General features: G+C 41.8%; 1 protein-coding gene across 2 annotated transcripts; it reads right to left on the bottom strand.

Moving 5' to 3' along the window:
- Positions 1-1,147: 1,147 nt before the first annotated feature.
- On the bottom strand, positions 1,148-20,586 carry rasa4 (RAS p21 protein activator 4). Of its 2 annotated transcripts, none has more exons than XM_042093062.1 (21): positions 20,180-20,586; positions 17,074-17,130; positions 16,046-16,159; positions 15,678-15,739; positions 13,390-13,522; positions 12,952-13,033; positions 12,397-12,531; positions 11,737-11,828; positions 7,998-8,115; positions 7,567-7,720; positions 6,616-6,680; positions 6,404-6,516; positions 5,529-5,721; positions 5,107-5,244; positions 4,729-4,873; positions 4,355-4,527; positions 3,923-4,060; positions 3,678-3,813; positions 2,779-2,899; positions 2,620-2,678; positions 1,148-2,290 (listed from the first exon to the last, which is right to left on the bottom strand). In XM_042093062.1, exons 1-21 carry the CDS (start codon positions 20,242-20,244, stop codon positions 2,160-2,162), a joined length of 2,424 nt encoding a protein of 807 aa, XP_041948996.1. In that variant the 5' UTR covers positions 20,245-20,586; the 3' UTR covers positions 1,148-2,159. The 2 variants fall into 2 exon arrangements, with proteins under 2 accessions (XP_041948996.1, XP_041948997.1); XM_042093063.1 differs by having other exon boundaries at positions 6,413-6,516.
- Positions 20,587-21,044: the final 458 nt, after the last annotated feature.

Here is a 21,044-nt window from a genome sequence, read left to right as displayed (position 1 = left end):
GCGTTTAATTCAAGGGAATGATACAACAAATGGCAAATTATGGCAGGAGGCTTGATAGTTCCTGGATGGTTATGGACACTATGAAGCACAAGAGCTGTTAAATGTGTGTTGGTTAACATGGACATGAGAATAGGTAAGGGTTGCCAGGCTGTGGATATCAGCAAGGCATGCAGAAAAGGTGATGCAGATAGTCTAATTATGACTCTGTTATCATGGCAGTCAGTGACTGGGAACAAGTGCCTCAGCTATCACTATTATGATGCAGCTGCACTAAAAGCCTACCATATCTGAAAGAAAGATCTGAAAGTTAATGTCTCAAAGTTAGGCTAAATGTGTGTGCGTGTGTGTGTATGAATGTGTGTGAAGAGAATGTTTTATTTCCTAATGATAGTGACAATATAATGTGACATTAGAATGTAACACATAAGTGGAAATGATACCACTGCTAACTATGCTGTTCTGAATTTTTTTGTTATTAGACAGACAATTTAATGTGAACAAACAGATCTGGACAGAAACTTGGAAAGGACTTTGGGAAAGTGTGGGCTTCTCATATTTCAGGGAGCGTTTAAAACAAAACAGGAAACTGGAATCTTCCCAGGCGCTAAACAGGCAGAAAGACATTTGAACTATAAATCCAACCAATCTTCTTCACAATGTTATCTACACTATAAAAACATTTCTCATATGTTGTGCTATAAGAATCCATTGTACCACTGGTATGGCGTTAATTTCATAACGATTTACTGTCAAGGAAAACTGTGCTTAGTCATTTGATACCCCATAATTACATTTCTGAGTTAAATCAAATTATCTCAAAAATGCTGACCCTCTTCTCTGAGTATGTGTTCCATTTTTACTGTTTGAGCCATTGTATAGTGTAGTGTTAACTTCACACTCTGATCCCCCAACTCTAAATAGTAGCCTAGATAATAGAGAATAAAGGCTTAAGCCAAAGTACTGGTATGTAAGGGATTCAGTGACAGGGCAGTGAGCATGACCATGTGTGATAAACTGTGGGTGGTCTCAGTTTACTTAGAGTGGAACTCAATCCTACTAATCTTCTTTTGCCCCTGTTCCCAATGTTACACTGCAAGAGAAAGCTACAGCGACACCTAGTGACAGGATGAAGAAAGAACTCTCCACATGCACCAAACTACTTTTTTTTATTGTTTTCAGTATTATACAGCCATATGACAAATCAATGATAGAAAATGCTCACACTGTTTACTATTAAGAAGTCCACAATACAAATCTTTATACATATAATATTTGGACATAAAAAAGAACAGAAAACAGACTTGTCACAGAGAATGACAAAGACAATGGGTTGAGTACATCTTTCAAAACGTTTAAAGGTCTCTGGTCAGTCCAAGAATCATCAACATGTTGTTGGTATCATCAATACTATGATAATACTTAAGCTGCGGACATTATCTACACAGAATAACACAACAAAATGACTGTTATTCATTGCTTCCACAATCTGTAAACATCAGTGTTTAATGGCAAACATGTCAAAGAATCAAATGTTTACTTGGACAATGCTTTTAGCATAATAAATATAAAAATAACAAATGATACAATTAAATTAAATTGAAACACAAAAACTAAGACACAACATAAGACATCTACAAACTTACTTGAGACACATTTATACACAAGTAAAAATGATAACATCTACATCTTCCATAGAAAGAATTAGCCTCATGTGATAATGGAATAAAAATGAAAATAAGAGCTGCCATCAAATAACGTAACTATAAAAATAAACTTTTTTCTAATTGGCAATTTAAACTGGCGATTGCACTGGATATTATTAATGTGCTCTACACCTTAGTCTTTATAACGAAACAAAACATTATCCTTCATAAATACTGCTTAATGCACCAAGTACCAACACTGCTGCTTCTATTAAAGGGATCCTGCATATAGTATTTCAAACACTCTTTTGGTGATTACATGGAGATGATGAAGCATAACATTATTAGCATCAGATTAAAACTGATAATAACTTACTCTGCCTGCAACCAAACCACGATACCATTATGTCAAAATGCACCTTCAAAATGAAGCTACATGCCCCTTTTAGAAGTATTGTGAAGATTAGGTGAGGTCTGCCCTGTGTATGAATGCATCTCTGCAGTGTGGGGTCTTTCTTATGTCTGCAATTCTAAAAGGAAATTATTCTTATTCTTTGAGCGTTCCTCCTCCTCCACTGCCAAATGTGAGTTATGTAGGTCCTGAAGAACACTGAAGAATCGCATTACTCCATCTGTTTTCTTCTGGCCTGAAACAGAGAGCAAGATGATCATGTCCAACAACGGCCCTCTTTGCAAATCATGAAATACAGCTCTGGAAAAAATGAAGAGACCACTCAGACCAACATTTTCTGATGTCATCCTACAGTTGCTCAGTGACATTCGAATGAGTTGACGGTCATGTTCAAATTTGCAGTGGTCTTTTAATTTTGAATATGACCGTTAACTCATTTGAATGTGACTCAGCAACCAGATGACATCAGAAAAATGTGCAGTGGCAATATTGTAGTAACAAACACATACAGTTGTTCACATGGGATGTCATGACATACATAGTGGAATATTTTTTATAGTTTACCTTTTTCAGGTTGCTCCTCTTCATTTTCATGTAACTTATTTAGTTCTAAATATTTTTCCCTGAGAGACAAAAACAAAATGCAGATACAGTGCAACATGAATTACATGTTACATGTAAATGACTAATAATATTTCCATGAGGACAAAACTTGTGCCTTACTTCATGACTTGTTGAACCCCAAGCAGATGTCTGTAAATAAGCTGAGACTCCAAATCTGGATCCAAAGGGTCGTACCACTCCTGTAGTGTGACTCCGTGTTTTGTTTTGTCACAACCTGTGTCTGTAAAGACATTCACATTTCATTTATATTATGACATTTATAATGTATTCTCTGATAACAGCAGTCATTTCATCTTCACTTATAACCCTCACAAACCTGCCTTCTCATACATATACTATATGTGTGTATGCATACAAGTTGTATCTCTCTCGCTCTCTCTCTCTCTCTGTGTGTGTGTGTGTGTGTGTGTGTGTGTGTGTGTGTGTGTGTGTGTGTGTGTAGCCTGGTAAACAAAACTCATTCTTGAAGTGAATAGAGTGTGGTCACTCACGATAGGGATTCCTTTCAAACACTTGCATCAGGACCTAACTTTAAAATCATTGGTCCAGCCTAACCAATCACATTATTCAGGGATTCATAACATTACTTCCTACTTTGCCTAAACTTTACAAACTGACACTAAACAGTATTGGCAGTCAGGAAACAATGTATGTGGGCCTACTTTTGCTGTAAATAAATGTACACATTCTTCCGACTGTAATTTTTGATGTTTGCAGGCGTTTACACTTTCCATTTCGAAACTGTAATCTGCCAACCAATGGAAACGTTAGTGAACTATGGTGTTTCAGACTAGTATCTCCCTGAAAAGATATCTAGGTAGACGTGTCCAGGCAAGTGTGTGTGTGTGTGTGTGTGTGTGTGTGTGTGTGTGTGTGTGTGTGTGTGTGTGTGTGTGTGTGTGTGTGTGTGTGAGAAAGACAGAGGGGGTGAACTGAGAAGGACAAATCAATAGTTCTGAGAAAGCAGCATCAGCATTGTATTATCCAAATTGTAGTACCAGCTTTGTCCTTTTGGTGGCAGCAGCTCCATCTGTCTGCCTTGTAGACCCCAGGGTGGTAAGAACTCATAGTGTCCGTGTTGTGACTGCAGGCTTTCCTCAAGGCAGAGAGCCAGTGATTCAGTTCATTCACACTCTAGAAGGAGAGAGAGAGGCAGAGAGAGAGAGAGAGAAAGAGAGATTTACAACAGGGTCTATAACAGCATCAATCTTCTTGCTCCTTAATTGTTGATGGTGTATCTCACTTTGCAGTCCAGGTAGAGAGTCTCCAGCTGGCCAGTGTCATCTGAGGAGATGATCTGCATGACATTGGCGCTCCCGAAGCTCTTCTCCTCCACCTTCTCCACAGCTCTGATCTTGGGCAGAGAGATGAACGAGCTCTTCTGCACCATCCAAACAGGAGAGAAGGAGGTCTTCAGTGACAAATTAGGCTCCAACGTTTGTGTTATATGATAATATTGTTGCAGCATTGCCTTATAAATATCTTAGTGCTGACCCACATACAAGAATGAACATAATTATGAGACGTTTTTGGATATTTTCGGGAACAGATTATACAGTATAATTACATAAATATGAATGGAGATGCATTTTAATATTTTATATGTAAGATCAAATTGTATATTTGTGCAGGGAGTTCAGTGAGTTTTGGTGCATCTTTTCAACCACATGGCCACCTTGGAGTGCTGGGTCCTGGCGTAAGACAGGGTGTCTTTGCTGAGCGTCACAAAGTATTTCTTGAAAGGCGACGTCATGGGCATGCACTTGTCTTTGGTCCTGTGCAGCAGCAGGTAGCCCTCCTTCTCCATGGTGCCGCACTGGAGACTCATCCTCTCCTGCAGACCAAGGTCTGAAACACCCACAAACAACCGAATCACCACCAGCTGCTGTGAGCAGCTTTATTTTTCCCACCTTTCCAGAGCGGCTGCTGAGGTTGACGAAAGTTAAATATTTACTGAGCGAACGAGGCGTGTCAGACATGTACACACGCCAATCAGAGGCCTGATGTGATATATCATAAAGCCGTTCCGGTGCGGAGCCTGTGACTCACCCTCAGCATCATCATAGCTGACTAGCCTGGTGATGAAGTCCTTGAGCTGGGCAATGCCCTGCTGGACCGTTGGCTGCAGGGGGTTCATCCACGGCTCTTTGGAGCAGCAGGCCAGGGTGTCCAGGTTCGCAATCATCTGAATGGCCTGTGCAGCAGGGAAATGAAAAAAAGAAGAAGTGTTTTTTTTCTGTGGGCTCTGAGAGTTTGTCTGATTTGAGAAGGTACATTTAAGAGGAAGAAAAACTAGACTACTACTACTACTGCTAAAACTGTGTACTACTGCAACTTTACTGCAAAATTAAAATACTACATGCCAAAATCAAACTGTCCGGTAAATGACTATTGTAATAAAAGGATGAATGTAGGAGAAGTGGCTACTTTGGCCAGGAGCAGGAGGGTGCGGCTGGTCCGAGCGTCGGCGTGCTTGTCCCGGAGGTGGAAGAGCTTCGGTGACATGATGGCCGGCGAGATGAAGCGCAGACACAGGAAGCTCGTCACAGCGATGAACTTCACCTTCTGCAAACGCAGACACACCAAGAGCTCAAAGCAGGAAGCTCACAAGCGCGTGTCAAAGGATGTTATTTTTAAATGTGACACTCTTTATGGTGGCACGACAAAAACACTGTGGTTTACACAAGACCTTTGTTTTATTATTATAGTACTATATCACATGGTGTTATATATTATATCATTAAAGTGATACATTACAGTTTTATAGTGTCATAACTAGGCATACAGAGCATATATTCCATTATTTCAGCTGAAATGAAATCTGAGCTGTCGGGTAAAGAGCTCCTCACCCTGTACTCTGGGTCAGGGAAGCGAGCTTGCACACGCTGGTAAAGCTGCCTGAAAACCTGGCAAAGGACCAGGGGACAGTATGTGGCTGACTGTAAGATGGCGTTCAGGAGCTCCGAGAGGTAGGACTGCAGGTGTGTGGTGCTCTGCTGGATAATATCAGCCTCAGTCTGCGTTCGGTGAAGCCCTGTGCACCTGTAAAATGCATACATGTAGATGCAAAAACACACACACACACACACACATTTCAAGCACACACACACACACAAACACATTAGTCAAGTTTCTTTTCAGAGAAATATCCTACGCCATAACTATAAATTATAAAAAGTTGGATTTTAGTCCCACATTTAATCCCACTGCATTACATCAGCAGGTCAGTGTTCTCAATCTATACAGTAACCCCCCATAATCTACAGTCATTCATGGTTTAATGGAGCGGATAACTGCACTGCTGAGAATCTTAAGACACATTAGCAGGTTCTTAATGGAACTGAATGAGGTTCAATGACACATCCATTTAAAGCCCATAACAATCCCAATGCCCTGCTCCCAAAAAATGCTGCTCATTCAAAATATACACTCCAAACTGATAGTATATGTCTGTTATTTTGGCACTGTTTGGAGGGAGTTTGAGACTGCAAACAATACCACTGAGCAGCTGCCAAAGACTGACACGTTTCTTAGTAACAAAGCTTTCAGTGCCAGCTATCTGCCCTAGAAAGATGAAAAACACCCAATTCCTCCTTTAATGTTTTTGCTCTTCAGCACCAGAACTTCGCAAACTTTGACAAAAACCTCAAGAAGTACAAAAACATAAACAGCCGCATGCAATATTCAATTATGCCGCATGCACGACTGAGAGTCCCACTCCTACCCAGCTTCCCTTAGTTCCACTTTGTTGGGGTCGAGCTCCACATATTTCTTCTCCTCAAAAATCCTGTTTATAGTGGGGCCCAGGAGTCTGTGCAAATACTGCATGCCTGCTACCTATGAGAAGCAAGCAAGGAGAATTATGAGCCACCCGTGAGCTCAGCCAAGTAAAACCAGCTCTGAAAAACACACTTGATCGTGATGAATAATACCAACCTTTAAAAAGGACTCCATGGACTTGGATGCCAAGGAGTTGCTCCGAAATAATGTGTTTGGCTCAGCTGGGAGAGAAGAGATGGGAAAGTAAAAACGAGTTGCATTCTGATTGAGTTTTGATTGAGAAAGGGTTGCATCATCATGCTCATCAGGGAGAATAATGAGGATCAAAGGAACAAATAAGGCCGCTTTCACAACACCTGTGTAGCATCATACATCAGAAACATATGGGGCCCTCATTTGAATGATGGGCAAAGTGCACAGTCTTAACAAGTCTAAATAAACGTCTACACAAAATCAGTTAGTTAGCTAGTTAATCAGCTAGTTTGACATCATGGGTGAGGCACTGAAGTGTAAACACTGATTCAGCTCAATAGTCCCATATGCCAGGCGATCCTGTTTGTATTATGTCTGTTTCTGTCTGGAGGTACGTTTTGTTTTGTTTTTTTTTGTCTGGAAATGTCAGTTGTAGTTGGGGTTGGAATCATCTTTTAAACTCTGTCTTTCTTTTATTGCGAAACACTTTGGATGTAAATGTGCTATAGAAATTAAAATTACTTACTTATTTCCTTACTTACTAGCTGTATTTCAAGCACGAGAACTTTACTTGCTTTCAGACTTTGCACTTTGCCCGCCAAAAACATTAGGGCCCATGGAGAGTTGATGTGAGTGGATTGAAATATTTCACAATTACTGGCGGCTAGGACTGCGAACATCAGGAATGTTAAGGCCGTTTTAATGAGTGAAGTGAAGGGTGCCATCAGTAGTCGCATAGAGCATGATAATAAGCTTGCATGTCATGCATATCCAATGACTCTCAACCATTTATCAACAAATGAATAGAGAAGAATCTGGCAAGCCTTTGGTCACAGATACCTCTGACATCCTGATGATCATTGGAGCAGATTCTCAAGACAAGGGAGGGTGAGTGTTCTGTACTTGCTTACTTACTGGTCTTGTCCAGCTCGAGTTTAAAGAGAACATCCAAGAACTCCTTCAGCAGGCCCTGACCCAGGAAGAGCTTGACCAAATTGTTGGCCACTTCCTGTCGACTCTCAGCTGTGGTGGTCTCATCGATGAGCATGATCAGGTCTGGCCAGTTGCCCTGGAATGTCCCCAAAGCAAGTCAAAATCTTCACTTCGATCTAATTATGGTTCTGCTTACAGTAGTTTGCAGATGCTTTTGTCCAAAGCGACTTACAGAATATGAACATTACAAAAAAATGAACAGGTTTTTTTAAGCTGAAAAAGTCTACATTAAGCATAATAGTAATAATAACAATAATATCAATAACAATATCAAATATAAATAATGAAAATAATGAGTTTATATATTAGTTTTACGTTTATTTTACATTAATTCAAATTAAAGCTAGACTCACATTAACATGGGAGCCCACGGACTGACACAATAGCTCTGTGAGTGGCTGGTAATGGCTGGAGGGCAGGACCGTTTCATCTCGGAGTCGGAGCTGCAGCCGCAAAGAGCCTAGCGTCCCCCTGGGGCAGAGAGGAGGACACCAGACGCCATCATCACCAGACTCAAGCCAGCATCACCAGACTCAATGTGCAAGGCGTTTTTTAATCATGCTTCATCATCATGAGGAAGCCATACTAACCCTCATGGGGAAAAACACACACTGAAGGAACCTCTGAGCATGTGACTTGTGCTTTGGATCTTCATTCCAAATCACATAACAGAGTCACCATGTGAAAAGGTGCTTATCAGCCACTTACTAACACAAAGGGAATGCATTAACACTGGTTTACCCGCACATTCTTAGGGCAGACACAAAAAAACAATACTGACTGTCATTACTACTGAGAAATCTAACACACAATACACTGGAATTCACAATGACAAACAACCCTTTCTAGGACACAGTAAACTAAGGCCTTCTGACTATGGCTGTTTAGAGAAGCCGCCTTTTTTCTCCAGAAAATAACTTGAGCAAAAATGCTGCCGCACTATTCCGTCCAGTCAGCACACAGTGGCTGACCACCAGTTCCGCTCGGATGGCTCCACTCTAGCCACCATCCTGTGCAAATGCCTCATAAAATCCAAATGGCACCAACGGCTTCATTAGGCTGGGTGGGTCGGCCCGTTTTATTGGGCTCATATAATGGAACAAACAAAATGGCAGCAGGGGCAGTCGCGCGGAGGCACACAACCCAAGACCAAAACACCCCCTTAATGTGGTCTCTGCGTGACGGTAGGAAAGTTCCTTCGCCCTCACATTCATTTCATTAAAATATGTGCGCAGGCAAGAGATCTATAAACTCAAACCTCAGACATTACTCCCCAGTGTCTAAATAAACCAGTCTCTTCCTGTAGCTTTACAAAAATATAAAATATTATACTCGCAAGCCCCGTTAATGGGTCCTCGCACTTGCTGTTCTGCAACCCATGATGACATTTTGACATCAAGCAAAGCACACTCATCTGATGTTTGTGCTAAATGCACTTACATTTTATGTATTCCCAAAATGCCTTGAGCTTGCAGAGGTTGGAAGTGTTGTTTTTGTGTTACCAGATGATGCTGAAAGATGCACACATTATTCACATGCAGGCAGCCTTATGGTCAATGCACTGTGACGACTGAAATTCGTGGTTTGATGCGTTACGCAGAACTACCACACCTATTTTGCTACCTTACCTACACTACCCTAATTACATCAATTCACATATCAAGACTTAAGATTCTGGACCATCGTGCAGTGACAGCACACAGATTGGATTTGTGAGTTGTGATGCATTCCTATTCCACATTTTAGTTCATCTGTGACATTACAATCAGGGGTGGCTAATTAGTAGCCATGCATAATTTAAAGCTGATCAAAGCAAGCAACACCAAGTTACATCTACTTCCTGTTTTGGTGTGGCATATCATGTAAATCAATTTCCTGCTATTACGTCTACATTTGAGCTATCCAATATTCCTTCGCAATTTAGCTTCGCATTTGTCTGATACTTCAGTGCTCAGGGCCAGAATTAAAAGGAATCCCTGGCCTTTGTCTGACAAGCCCCTGCATGCTACAGTATATGCATCTTTTTGGCTCCTTTTAGGGAGAGGAGCACTTCAGGTCTTCAGGTCAGAGAGGCAACTAATAGCAAATACCACAGAATCTCCAGCGACAGATGGTGGCCCGTCAAAAATCCAATCAGAAAAGAAGACGGTAACAGGAAGGGAGGGAAAAAAGGAGAAATGAGAGTGGGTGAAAAAAAACAAAAACAACGGCAGCTTGATTCATTCACACAGAAGGGATCACCCATGCGGAGTGGGATTACAGGGGCTTAATTTGCAAGATCTACTGAATGAGCCACCGGAAAAGTGGGCGCCCCCCCAAAATGAGAAATGAAGTTAAGTCACTCACAGATCCCCTCTAAACACCCAGAATTCCACAAACCCATTATGACCTTTCATTCGGTTTGTTTTGGCGAATTATACTGAAAATACAGAAGTATCCTTATAATCCTCACTAAGGTTAATTAATTAAATTTTAATTTCTATAGTTCTTGATTTCTTTCCAACATAGAACTGACAAAAACAAGTAGCATACAACCAAAACAAATAGCATTACTTCAACAGGAAATTAATCTTTCAATTGTTTGCAAGTACGCTTGCTGTTTCACAAAAAGGTCAGGAAATCACTGACTGAATGACACAAACACTGGAGATTTCAATAAGGCAGTTTGCAGGGGTGGTGCAGAGGGGCATAAGAGGTAAGTGATGAGGTGGTTTGTCAAAGTAAAAGGACAGGTCTTTTTAATCTCCCCGTCACATGGATTTGTGTGTCAATGTATGCTGTAAATGTAATCCTACAACCTTTGCTGAGCAACATGGTTATGGGGAAACACAGCTTTTCTTTGCCGTGAGGCTTAAACCACGTGAATGGATAAAATACAATAACGAATAATGAATATGGTTTGCTCTTCATCTGAAATATTTGTTTCAATTCAATGAACTTACATTATCAGTTGTCAGTCAGTTAGGGGTCATGGCTCATACACTACACTAAAAATAGGAACAAATGCTGACACAGAAGGCTTACTTTTATACCAGAGACAGAGAGAAAGAGAGAGAGAGAGAGAGAGAGAGAGTAAGAACTGTCTTCTTTCATGACAACGTCCGGAAAAACATTTAGTTTAGTGCTTCACATTCTACTCAGGGCCAACCCAAACTGACCCACAGCGTCTCGTTTAATCCAGTTCAACTGGCGAGTCACCCTTTTGTCATGTCCTGCCATATAGCACCACAGCCCACGGCAGCACCCATCCATCCATCCTCCGGTCAGAACCTTGGGAGTATTTACATAAGCCTTCTATCCCACTCCTCACTCTTTCCTCACTAATCCCCACTGCGAATCCACATGGCCAAATGATCTTTTATGAGAGACGAGAGAGAGAGAGAGAGAGAGAGAGAGAGAGAGGAGGGAAAAAAATCCAGGGATTTAGATGGGGGAAAGGATTAGCACTTCCTGTCAGCACATGGGCCACAACAGATGCACACACAAGTCCACGCACAAAAACCCCGGCTAAGGTAGCCATCCATCCCATCCCATCCACAGGCCGTCATCTTCCACCACAACCAGCTCCAGGGACGTGGGGCAGATCTGGCATCTAACCCACATCATGATGGAGGTGAGGCTTGTGAGAGATATGCATCTTTTTTTGGTTTCAAGATAAGCTGCGCATTCACTGTGGCTGGACTTTCCTCACTTATCTGCCATTTCTGAGCTGAGCCTTGAATAACATCTTTTATCCCATTTTGTGTCTTTTGTTCTCCATTGTATACACTAACCAATCCTCCAACGGGATTTAAAGTTAAATCTTCCGATGCACAGAAAATGCTTCAGAAAATAACACAGAAGAATACAGACAGCCCTAGTACGACAAAGAGAAACTAAGCCTTTTATTTCTACCACTCTCCATGTAAGAGTTTTCCATGGCACTCTCACATCACCATTTCAAATGTGCTCCTCTCTCTGCTCAAACAGTTTAAGTAAGCTTGTGAAGAATGAAAATGGCCTGAGAAATAGCCTGGGACTCTTCCGTCTCCTAATGAAGCGTAATGGGTGCTTTAGTGGTGCACTTTTGCGAGCCCACTCGTGGATACTCACTCGTGCTGGCTGTGTTTGGGTTTGTCTGGCCCCAGCCGAAACCATCCTTCCTCCTGCTGGGCAGACTGCAGTCTGTTGATGTTGAACAGAACCTTTGAGCGAGAAGTTATACACAACATTAAATTGTTGCAATAAAATGTCAAAACAATCTTATTACAGATAAATGACGAGGACGTGAGCTGCCAGACATCATAGGCCGCAGGGCACGGCCTGAAGAGAGAAGCTCTCACTCACAAGGAAACAAAGATATTCTGCTGCATTTGGACATACAGGATATACAGGACATTTTGGATGTTTTATTTAATTTGCGGAAACAACCATCTTTGGACCAAAGTGGGTAGAAGCCTCACTAGCAACTGTAGACTTATAAACAAATCTACCAACAATAAAGAATGACACAAATGATAGGACACTGGACACAAAGCAGGGAAAACATGATCTATGGACAAAAAATGTGGGGTAGAGGCACACCCACACACACACGCACCAATGCTCCCAAACACATACACATGCGCACACACACACACACACACATACACACCAATGCTCCCAAAGGTGCAAACACATACACACACACACGCACACACACACACACACACACACACACACACACACACACAGGCAGCTTTGTTCTAAAAGGAGATGTTTTTGATGAGTCACCTTCCCCAGGAAGTCGTTCCTGCTGACGAGGTCCCAGTCCCAGACCTCCACGCTGAGAGGAGAGTCAGCAGTGGCATCCTCCAGCTCAAACTCAAAGCTCTCGTTCCACCGGGGATAGCGCGTCTTCTTCACCACCTACGGAGAGATTTCACAGCATATGTTTCAGCTATGTTTGCCATATGTGTGTGTGTGTATGTGTGTGTGTGTGTGTGTGTGTGTGTGTGTGTGCGCACAATTGGGAGCATTGGTGTGAGTGTTTGTGTGTGTGTGTGTGTGTGTGTATATGTGTGTGTGTATGTGTGTGAGTGTGTATGTGTGTGTGTGTCTGCACAATTGGGAGCATTGGTGTGTGTGTGCGTGTGTGTGTGTGTGTGTGTGTGTGCGTGTGTCTGTATGTGTCAGTGTGTGTGCACAATTGGGAGCATTATGGTGTGTGTGTGTGTGTGGGTGTGAGTGTCTTTATGGTGTGTGTACGTCTGGGTGCATTGGTGATTGTGTGTGTGTCTATGTATGTCTGTCTGTGGTTGGGCACTGGGCAGGTAACCACACTCTTACCGCACTTTCATGTGTTTTTCCATTGTATCTGACACGGACAAAAGGATCTGAGGCCCCATTACGGTCCTTTTTGGCAAGATCTCTGCAAGAGAGAAGCATTCCAAGTACACAGGTCGAGTCAATGCATGTTTACTGTGGAATGTAGAAGGAATGTTTACTGTGGAATGTAGAAGGAATGTGACATCTACACAAGCACAAGGCATGACTGAAATCATTCTGTTGACTAACTGTGACTATGAACATTTCCACCCAAAACTGCCAGTAATTATTTTAGCCTTATTAATGACTGATTGTTTGTGTTACATATTACTTTCTAGTATCAGCCCAAAGTACAGAATAATCCCAAATGAACAACCTTCCATGAGTAGACCCCTAATGTCACACAGTTAAATAACATAGTGTAAATTCTCTGGCTCTTTGACAGGTAATTGTACCCACCTGGCTTCCATGACCTGACAGCGGAGTCTTGTCGGTATATCTCGGTTCCCGATCACAGATATGTGGAGATGTATCTCGCCCTGCACCTCCTCATCAGGGTCGATCTCCGTCAGGTTCAGCCAGCCGTCTACACCTGCACCAGAGGCACACAGGCAAACGAGTGCACCAGCTTTAGTCACCAAACATGTAACCTGCTATGTGCATGGACACTGCAGATGTCAATAAAAAGGTACATGCACTCTCACACAAACACAAATGCTATCTCACTCTGGAAATGCAAACCACACACACACACACACACACACACACACACACACACACACACACACACACACACACACACACACACACACACACACACACACACACACACCAGTGTATGTGAGAGAGAATATCGATGAGACAAATCTGCCCTATCATATCCCATGACTCTAAGTCTGGCTTTGTGTGGCTTAATGTAATAGAATTAATTCCTCTGATGCTTTTTCAACAGCTTATCTTCAGATCAATCTGCACATTTACTCTACACACACATCCATCTCCATACGGACAGCAGCACCTGGATTATCATCTAATAGAGCTGATGAGTATTTAGATAGATAGATAGATATATTCATTATATAAGGTACTGTATGCATGTAAAGTAGCCTATATACAGATTCCTTTTGACCATGGGCATGAGCTAAACACCCTACTAATGTAGCCAATACACAATTTCTTGTTGTGCTGGTTGTATCAGAGTAGTGTTGTAGAAACTTTAGTGGAGTACTTTTCGCTCTGGTTAGTATTCAAGGGTACATCTTATTGAGGACCGCTGTGTTTTATTGCCCTGTTGTGAAGGCCAAAAATAGACTCTGTCCAGCCAAGCCAGTGTTCCCACAAACTAATATGGAAAAAGAAAGTCTGGCTGACTTGGGGCAGTTTTAGAAACCAGAGAGGGATTTTTACCAGCTTGCTGCCAACCAATGTCATTTGGGATTGTGCGTGGCAACATCAAATCACTGTTACATTTCTGTTACACGGTCATGTTCAATTTCAGTGCAACTATGGCTTGGCTGACCCATTTAATCTTATATCATGTTTCTGGATATCTATATTAGAGTAAGTTTCTCAGATTTTGGTGTCATTGCAATGTACGATGACACACAAAACATGACCAGGGTGTAGTAAACCAATAGCAGTGTCATTACAGACAGTTAAGTAGGAAGCTCAAACAAAATCACTGCATCATAAAGCATAGGTGGAAAGCGTATGCTCAGCAGGACAGATATCATGTCCATCTGTCACACTCCATAGACCTACAACAGGGCTATGCCAACTAGAGCTGAGTCTGAAAGTGAATAACAAGGCTTTGCCCTGTCTCAGTGATCACACCTGCAACTCTCGTGCTGCTTGTTTTATACACGGGACTTCCTTAAGAAGATACCCTGTCAGACAACTGAACTCCACAATGATCTCTATATCATTAAACATAATCCACAATCAAAGTCCAGAATCAATACACACTGGACCAACTTCCTTCAAGCACACGGCCCAACTGGTTAAATCACCTGACATGACACAGAATAGCATTTTTCCTCCTGGAAATTCTTTGCATTCTATTTTTTTAGTGTGAGCAGACATAAGAGATAACGATGAGAGAATATCATCTGAGTAAGTCCCTGGACTCTCTCCAGTGCAATTATCCACAAAGGGCAGACACAATCCACATGTGCACTTCCCACGTACACCACAGGAGCAGCCCCATGATTTCACTCCACCGTGACCTGACTTCGCCAACCTTCGATAAATTGGACACACGAGGGGCATTTATCATCTCTGCGTGGGATCAACTGTGAGTAAGATCTTTCCCCGCACTCGTTCGTGTCGCCACCATAATTGACGTGCCATGGCGCTGGCTGACTCAACCCCTTGGTTTGTCACCCCAAACCTCTGCATTAGCTCCCACTCATGTTTTTTTTGTCTGTGCATGTGCGTGTGTGTGTGTGTGTGTGTATGACTCAGAGTCTATCAAGAGAAACACCCAAGGTGCAAAGGGAACTCAAAGGATCAAGTGTAAATGGCACACACAGAGTGGTCTTGTTGCCTATGAGCAGCACAAGTGCATGATGGGCAGAGTTCAACATAAGCAATGGCCCGCTGGCCGGGGAGGTAAAAGAGCATGTCAGGCAAGCTGATTGGCCAGTCACTGGCCTGCAGTTTTTCCGCCAGTCACCATCACGAGTGAGCTCAGCTGACATGCGATGTTACCGGTTGAAGCTAAGCAAAACCAGGAAGTGTCCTCCTACCTTGTGGTTTTGCAGCGAGGGCCTCCTTGCTAATAGACACCTTGCCGATGACATCATCACGACTGAGGAAACACAACATGTCCTTGGTTAGCCCAGACCAGCAAAGTCACGCTGTCAAATGTCAAGCCTTAACCACAGACATGCAACTGATCTCCATCTTGTTCTTCTTCATCTAGGCTAAACATCATGTACCATCATAGCAATCATCAATAACACAAAATAGCCTACAGTGTTGTGTTGTGTTGTGTTGTGTTGTGTTGTGGTCTTGTCTTGTCTTGTCTTGTGTTGTATGGTAGAGTACAGTATACTATACTATACTATAGTAAAGTATGGTATAGTATAACATACAGTGTAACATGGATATTTACCTGAGAGAATCTTCATCAAGCACATAGAATGACACGGTGTGGAATGAAGGGGGAAGGTGAACATTGTACTCCTCTCCCCAGAAGGGAGACAGAGTCTTCCATATTGTTGCTGTTCTGTGGGAGAGGGGGGTGGAAATATCCAATAGTGAATATTGGCCACTCTCTTTGGGTAATGAGAAGAAAATTAGACGATCCATTTCACTTTAATAGGATGTCACAGGAGTTCATCTAACAAACTGGTCCGTTCAGTGCCTATTTTCCTTTCATTTTCAGATTAATTTTTAACCCGAGGCCTACATTCAATACAAAGTGTCTGAGGGATTACGGGACCAAGGCTGCATCATGTTTACTCCAAAGTACAGCCTCAGACCCTAGAAAGATTGTCACAGCCCATTGTACACTTCATTAGAAGATAGCAAAAAGCTGGTATTGACCTTTTTACATTAGACTTCAGGTGAAGGGCTTTATTCAACTTGTTAGCTTTTAGGTCAAGTCAGAATCACAGACAGGGCAGTTAGGCAGGAAAATATTAACTACATGAGGCAGCATTCAATCAGGTATTGCATACACAAAGGCTTCCAAAAACAGACACACATCTAGTCAATGCAGTTAGGTTATTCCCATACTTTACATGGACTCCACCAGAGAGTTGTAGTTGATCTATAATACTAAAATGCATGATTTTATTCTGATTGACATCTGCTTGTTTGTGTCAATTTCCGTATGAGACTTACACTATTTACAATGCATTTCCTGGTGCTCACTGTGTGTGTGCATGTCTCGACACTGAAAATCTTTGCATTATCTGAACATCTCTGCTTTCCTAAACATACCCTTAATGTTCTGCTTATGTTCAGTTCCAATTGATTTAACACAGAATGAATCTTCACATGGCTTGCCAAGCCAATGTGCAGCAAAGAGAATACCCAAAAGAATTATGATAATCAAGTCATTAAAGTAAGGGAATTATCACAATGTAACCTTGTGGCAGTTAGAATGCTTTCATGGAGAGGACTCTGCATGCCTACCTGATAATGGCCTCATTGTCAATTCTGACAATGCAGTATGGATCACTGCTTCCAGTTCTATGAGAAAAAAAACAAAGCCATTATACAATAGATACAAAATAAGACTATACGAGACAATATCATTATGAAACGAATTATTCTTCACCTAATTCTCCAATCGGATTCTAGGTGTCCCAATCAAATCACCCGTGGTGATACCATTCCATTCAAAACTCCATGGTTACACCACGGACCACTGGACCGCTGCAATTAATTAACATTGCTGCTCTCTGCCATTGGCAGGCACATGAAACGTGAAAAAAGAGGGTAGATTCCCTTTTCTTCCCCTGGTGGTGAAAAACGCGCCGTCCCTTTCATCCCATAGGCCATGGCATCGGCATGCCTCTTCCTGGGGTGTCAAAGCCTGCGCCAAAAGGGCAGATTGTGGATAAAGGCATCTCTCATGCAGCCTTTGCGACTCCACAGTTCAAAAGGACAGAGGCTCCAGACACACAAGGCAGACCTCACCGGCGGCCCCCAGTGAGCCAATCACACGTGTCCCTTTTAAGCGCAACCACACTGCCAACAGATAGTCAGCACCTCAGCATCACCCATCAGCTGTTGATGTGTATTCTCTTTATTCCGCCCACATGTTTGGCCTTCGGCGACTTTGTTGAAAAGGTCTACTTGCCAACAGAGAGAGAGGAACATGCATCTAGGCTATTTGCTGTTCACACACTAATCTTTCATATAAACCATGAGGACAAATAATTACTACCAGCCCAGCACAAAAGAGTATTCAGCAAATGGCCTTGGTGAAGCCTGGCTGAAAGGCAAAAAAAGAAGCAATTCCCATAGTTGTTCATTGGGCTAAAGCTTTTGTTCCTTACCCTGTGATGAACCTAGAAATTACTTGCACATTCCAATAGGATGTGCATAATTGCATTTTCCTCTTTCTTGTGTTGCGAGTGTAATTTGCTAGAAGATTGAAAATCAGGTTACAAAAAAACATACTAGATATTGAAGGACAATATTTACAGAGGCTTGACAGGTCATTTCTATTATAATTTAAAGAGGTTTTTTTTGCATAAGCCAGGTAAACCAAACAAACTTGCATCTCATAAGTTATTTAAAGCTCAGTTCAACATGCACACCCTTATTATGGGGCTGTCATCACGTAGCACAGCAAATGCTCAGACTTATTCACGATCCATCAAATCAGACAGGAAAATGGACCCTTTTGCATTAGTCACCAACAAAATAACAGCAAATTAAAAACAGGAGGGGGGATTTTTTTCCAATTAAATCCTCATGTAGACTCAGGAGAAGTGACACATAGTGCCAGCATTTACTAGTCACGTCTGTTCAAAAAAAAAGGAAAAAATAAAAAAAGAAGAGTAGGACTAGGGGTGATTCATCTTTGCCTGTTGTTATCAGTGTAATAGGGAAACCTGGGGCTGTCAGAATCAGGTGCTACATCAAATACCGTAGTGGCTTGGCAGTTGAACCACGTACTCGTCTGCACACACCACCTGCAGAATGGCGATAGCACGAACGACAAAGACAAAAAAAAAAGTAAATGCGCAGAGAGAGCCATTATCTGGGCTATACCTGCTTACAAACACAGCCTCAGTCTGGCTCATCCGAGTTCAGCCTCTGGCCCTTATCACAAGCCTTTCACGATGACAATACACCAATATCCTCCAGTTGCTGTGCCATCAACCGGAATTCTGGGCCATAAATGGCCCAGAATTCCAGAGTTAGCATGGTGAAAGTGTGCATGGTGGCAGCATGTTGTGTTTGCGCAGCTTGTCATAGTTACTGGGCTGTTAGGGCAAACAATCTGCTCCTCAGACTGAGAAGCCTTCTGCTCACTGAGTCACGCCTCCACGAAGCAACATGGTCCGATGGCGTTTTCATGCCTACTTACCTCTAATCAAATGTCATTTCCCAGAAATTGATGATTATGCAAATGAAGGGAGACCCTTTTTTATTTGCATGGATTCTGCTGGAAGGTGTCTGCACCCCAATCGAGATTTAATATGGAGAAATGTGTCATCAAATTTTAAAGAAGAGCCTATCAGTATGCACATAATAGACATTTTCATTTATTAATAAGCATAGATGTGATGAAATTTCCAGTAGCCTATCTATCTATCTTTGATCAATTTTAGACTACTCTCACACTGCTGTCCTGATTGAAGGAGTTTCTCTCATTTAACATCAATGCTCACATCACAGCAGCCATAAAATGATTTACAAGAGCATTTCTTTCATGAGCAGACAGGTGTCCCTATCATGATTTGCACATTACCATAAAAATTCCACAGAAGTAGCACCCCAACTAACCTACAGGCTTTAAAATGGGGTGGCAGCATTGGAACAGGCAAATCTTGCAATCGAATTCCAGCTGTCACGAAATGGGAGCAAAACTATTGCCCAAATGGATTTTTTTTTCACACACCCGTGAAGGGAGAATGTAGGAACATGCGTGCGTCATTGATACCACAACAGAATTATGGCAGACCCAAAACATATAGCATGTTTGCAGAGGTATTATGGTACCCCATGCTGTAAATCCCTCAGATTAACCATCTGTGTGATGTGTAAGAAACATAGCGTGTTTGTAGAAAGCACAGATAGTAGAGGAAAACAAACCCATAACCTAAATGCCTCAGCATGTTCATAGCTGGAATAGTCGATAATAATACGAAGAAACTACTAAGACAAGTATTAACAAAATACTAAGAAAATATAAATAAGAAAGACAGCACAATAATAATAAATCACTACTGTAGCCTACCTTGGAGGACTGATGTGCTGTTGTTATTGCACTCAAATGAACTGGTCTACAACATTATTAAACTGTTTCAATTCAGTAGCCTAATAAAAGCTGACTGGCTGCTCATCAACTTAGTGAGCGCTTATTTACAAAAATAATACACCTGACTCAATATAATTGTTTTGAATTTCGTCAAAGACTGTCAGAATCAAGCAATCAGTCAGCCAATTTTAAATATTGCACATGCACATGACATTTCATGCTACCTGAATGGCAAAATTATTATTCAAGAGCTTCAAGAAGAGCTTTTTCTCTTTTAAGAAATTAAATAGCAACAATACTTACATGTCTTTTATTGGCAAGTTTTTGCCCTCCACAATTCTTATAAATAAAGTACTTCGCTTTGCCATTGTCTAAATCCACAGGCTTCAGGAAAGGTTCAATTAAATTGTCATGCGATATCAACAGGCGTTGACAGCTGTGAGAATCGTAGCAGCCCTGATACAACGTTTTCACGTTTTCACGTTTTCATTGCTGATTGTTTCTGGCGCGTTTAGGTCTCGACCAACTTCCCTGACAACCCGTAGCCTACTCACGACATTTACGTGCCACTGCCAACTATTCCGCTTCTGAAAATACTACCCCTCCATGTAGCCCACTATACACTCAATTCGTGGCTAAAGGGCTTCGCGGATATGTTTATACTAGATTGACTGACTGCCTCACACAGTTCGGAATTGTATTGGCCAGATTGAAGGATGACGCATCTGGTACTGTAGGTTCACGGGAAATGAAGTCATCGAGCGTAAGGAACTCTGGCTTCATATTGACCATAAATTGGAAGAGCATAGTCAAATATTTGGTAAGGGGGATAACAATTGAGTCATGCCACTGTTTCAAAGAGGAACAATTCTATGTATCCCATGTGGATAGAATTTAGAGTTTAGTTTAATATTTTGGTAAATAAAACAAAAACAAAAAAACAGAAACAGAAACAGAAAAGGCAGTCTGGTTAGAAAAAGCAAGTCATGAGTCTAGTGTTTCGTGAGGAAAGCATTACATCTGATATACATGCAAATTGGGTGTTGCATAAAAATACTGAACCGGGATCAATCCAATCCATACCAAACATAAATTTATTCCTGTTGTAGATGTAGAGCAATTTACCAAGTCATTTTAAAAAAGATTTTTGGCATGCATTAAGAGATAC

Source organism: Alosa sapidissima, chromosome 5 (genome assembly GCF_018492685.1).
Source record: "Alosa sapidissima isolate fAloSap1 chromosome 5, fAloSap1.pri, whole genome shotgun sequence".
NCBI lineage: Eukaryota > Metazoa > Chordata > Actinopteri > Clupeiformes > Clupeidae > Alosa > Alosa sapidissima.
The sequence above is the reverse complement of the archived record's forward strand: the minus strand, read 5'-3'. Positions and strand labels throughout refer to the sequence as shown.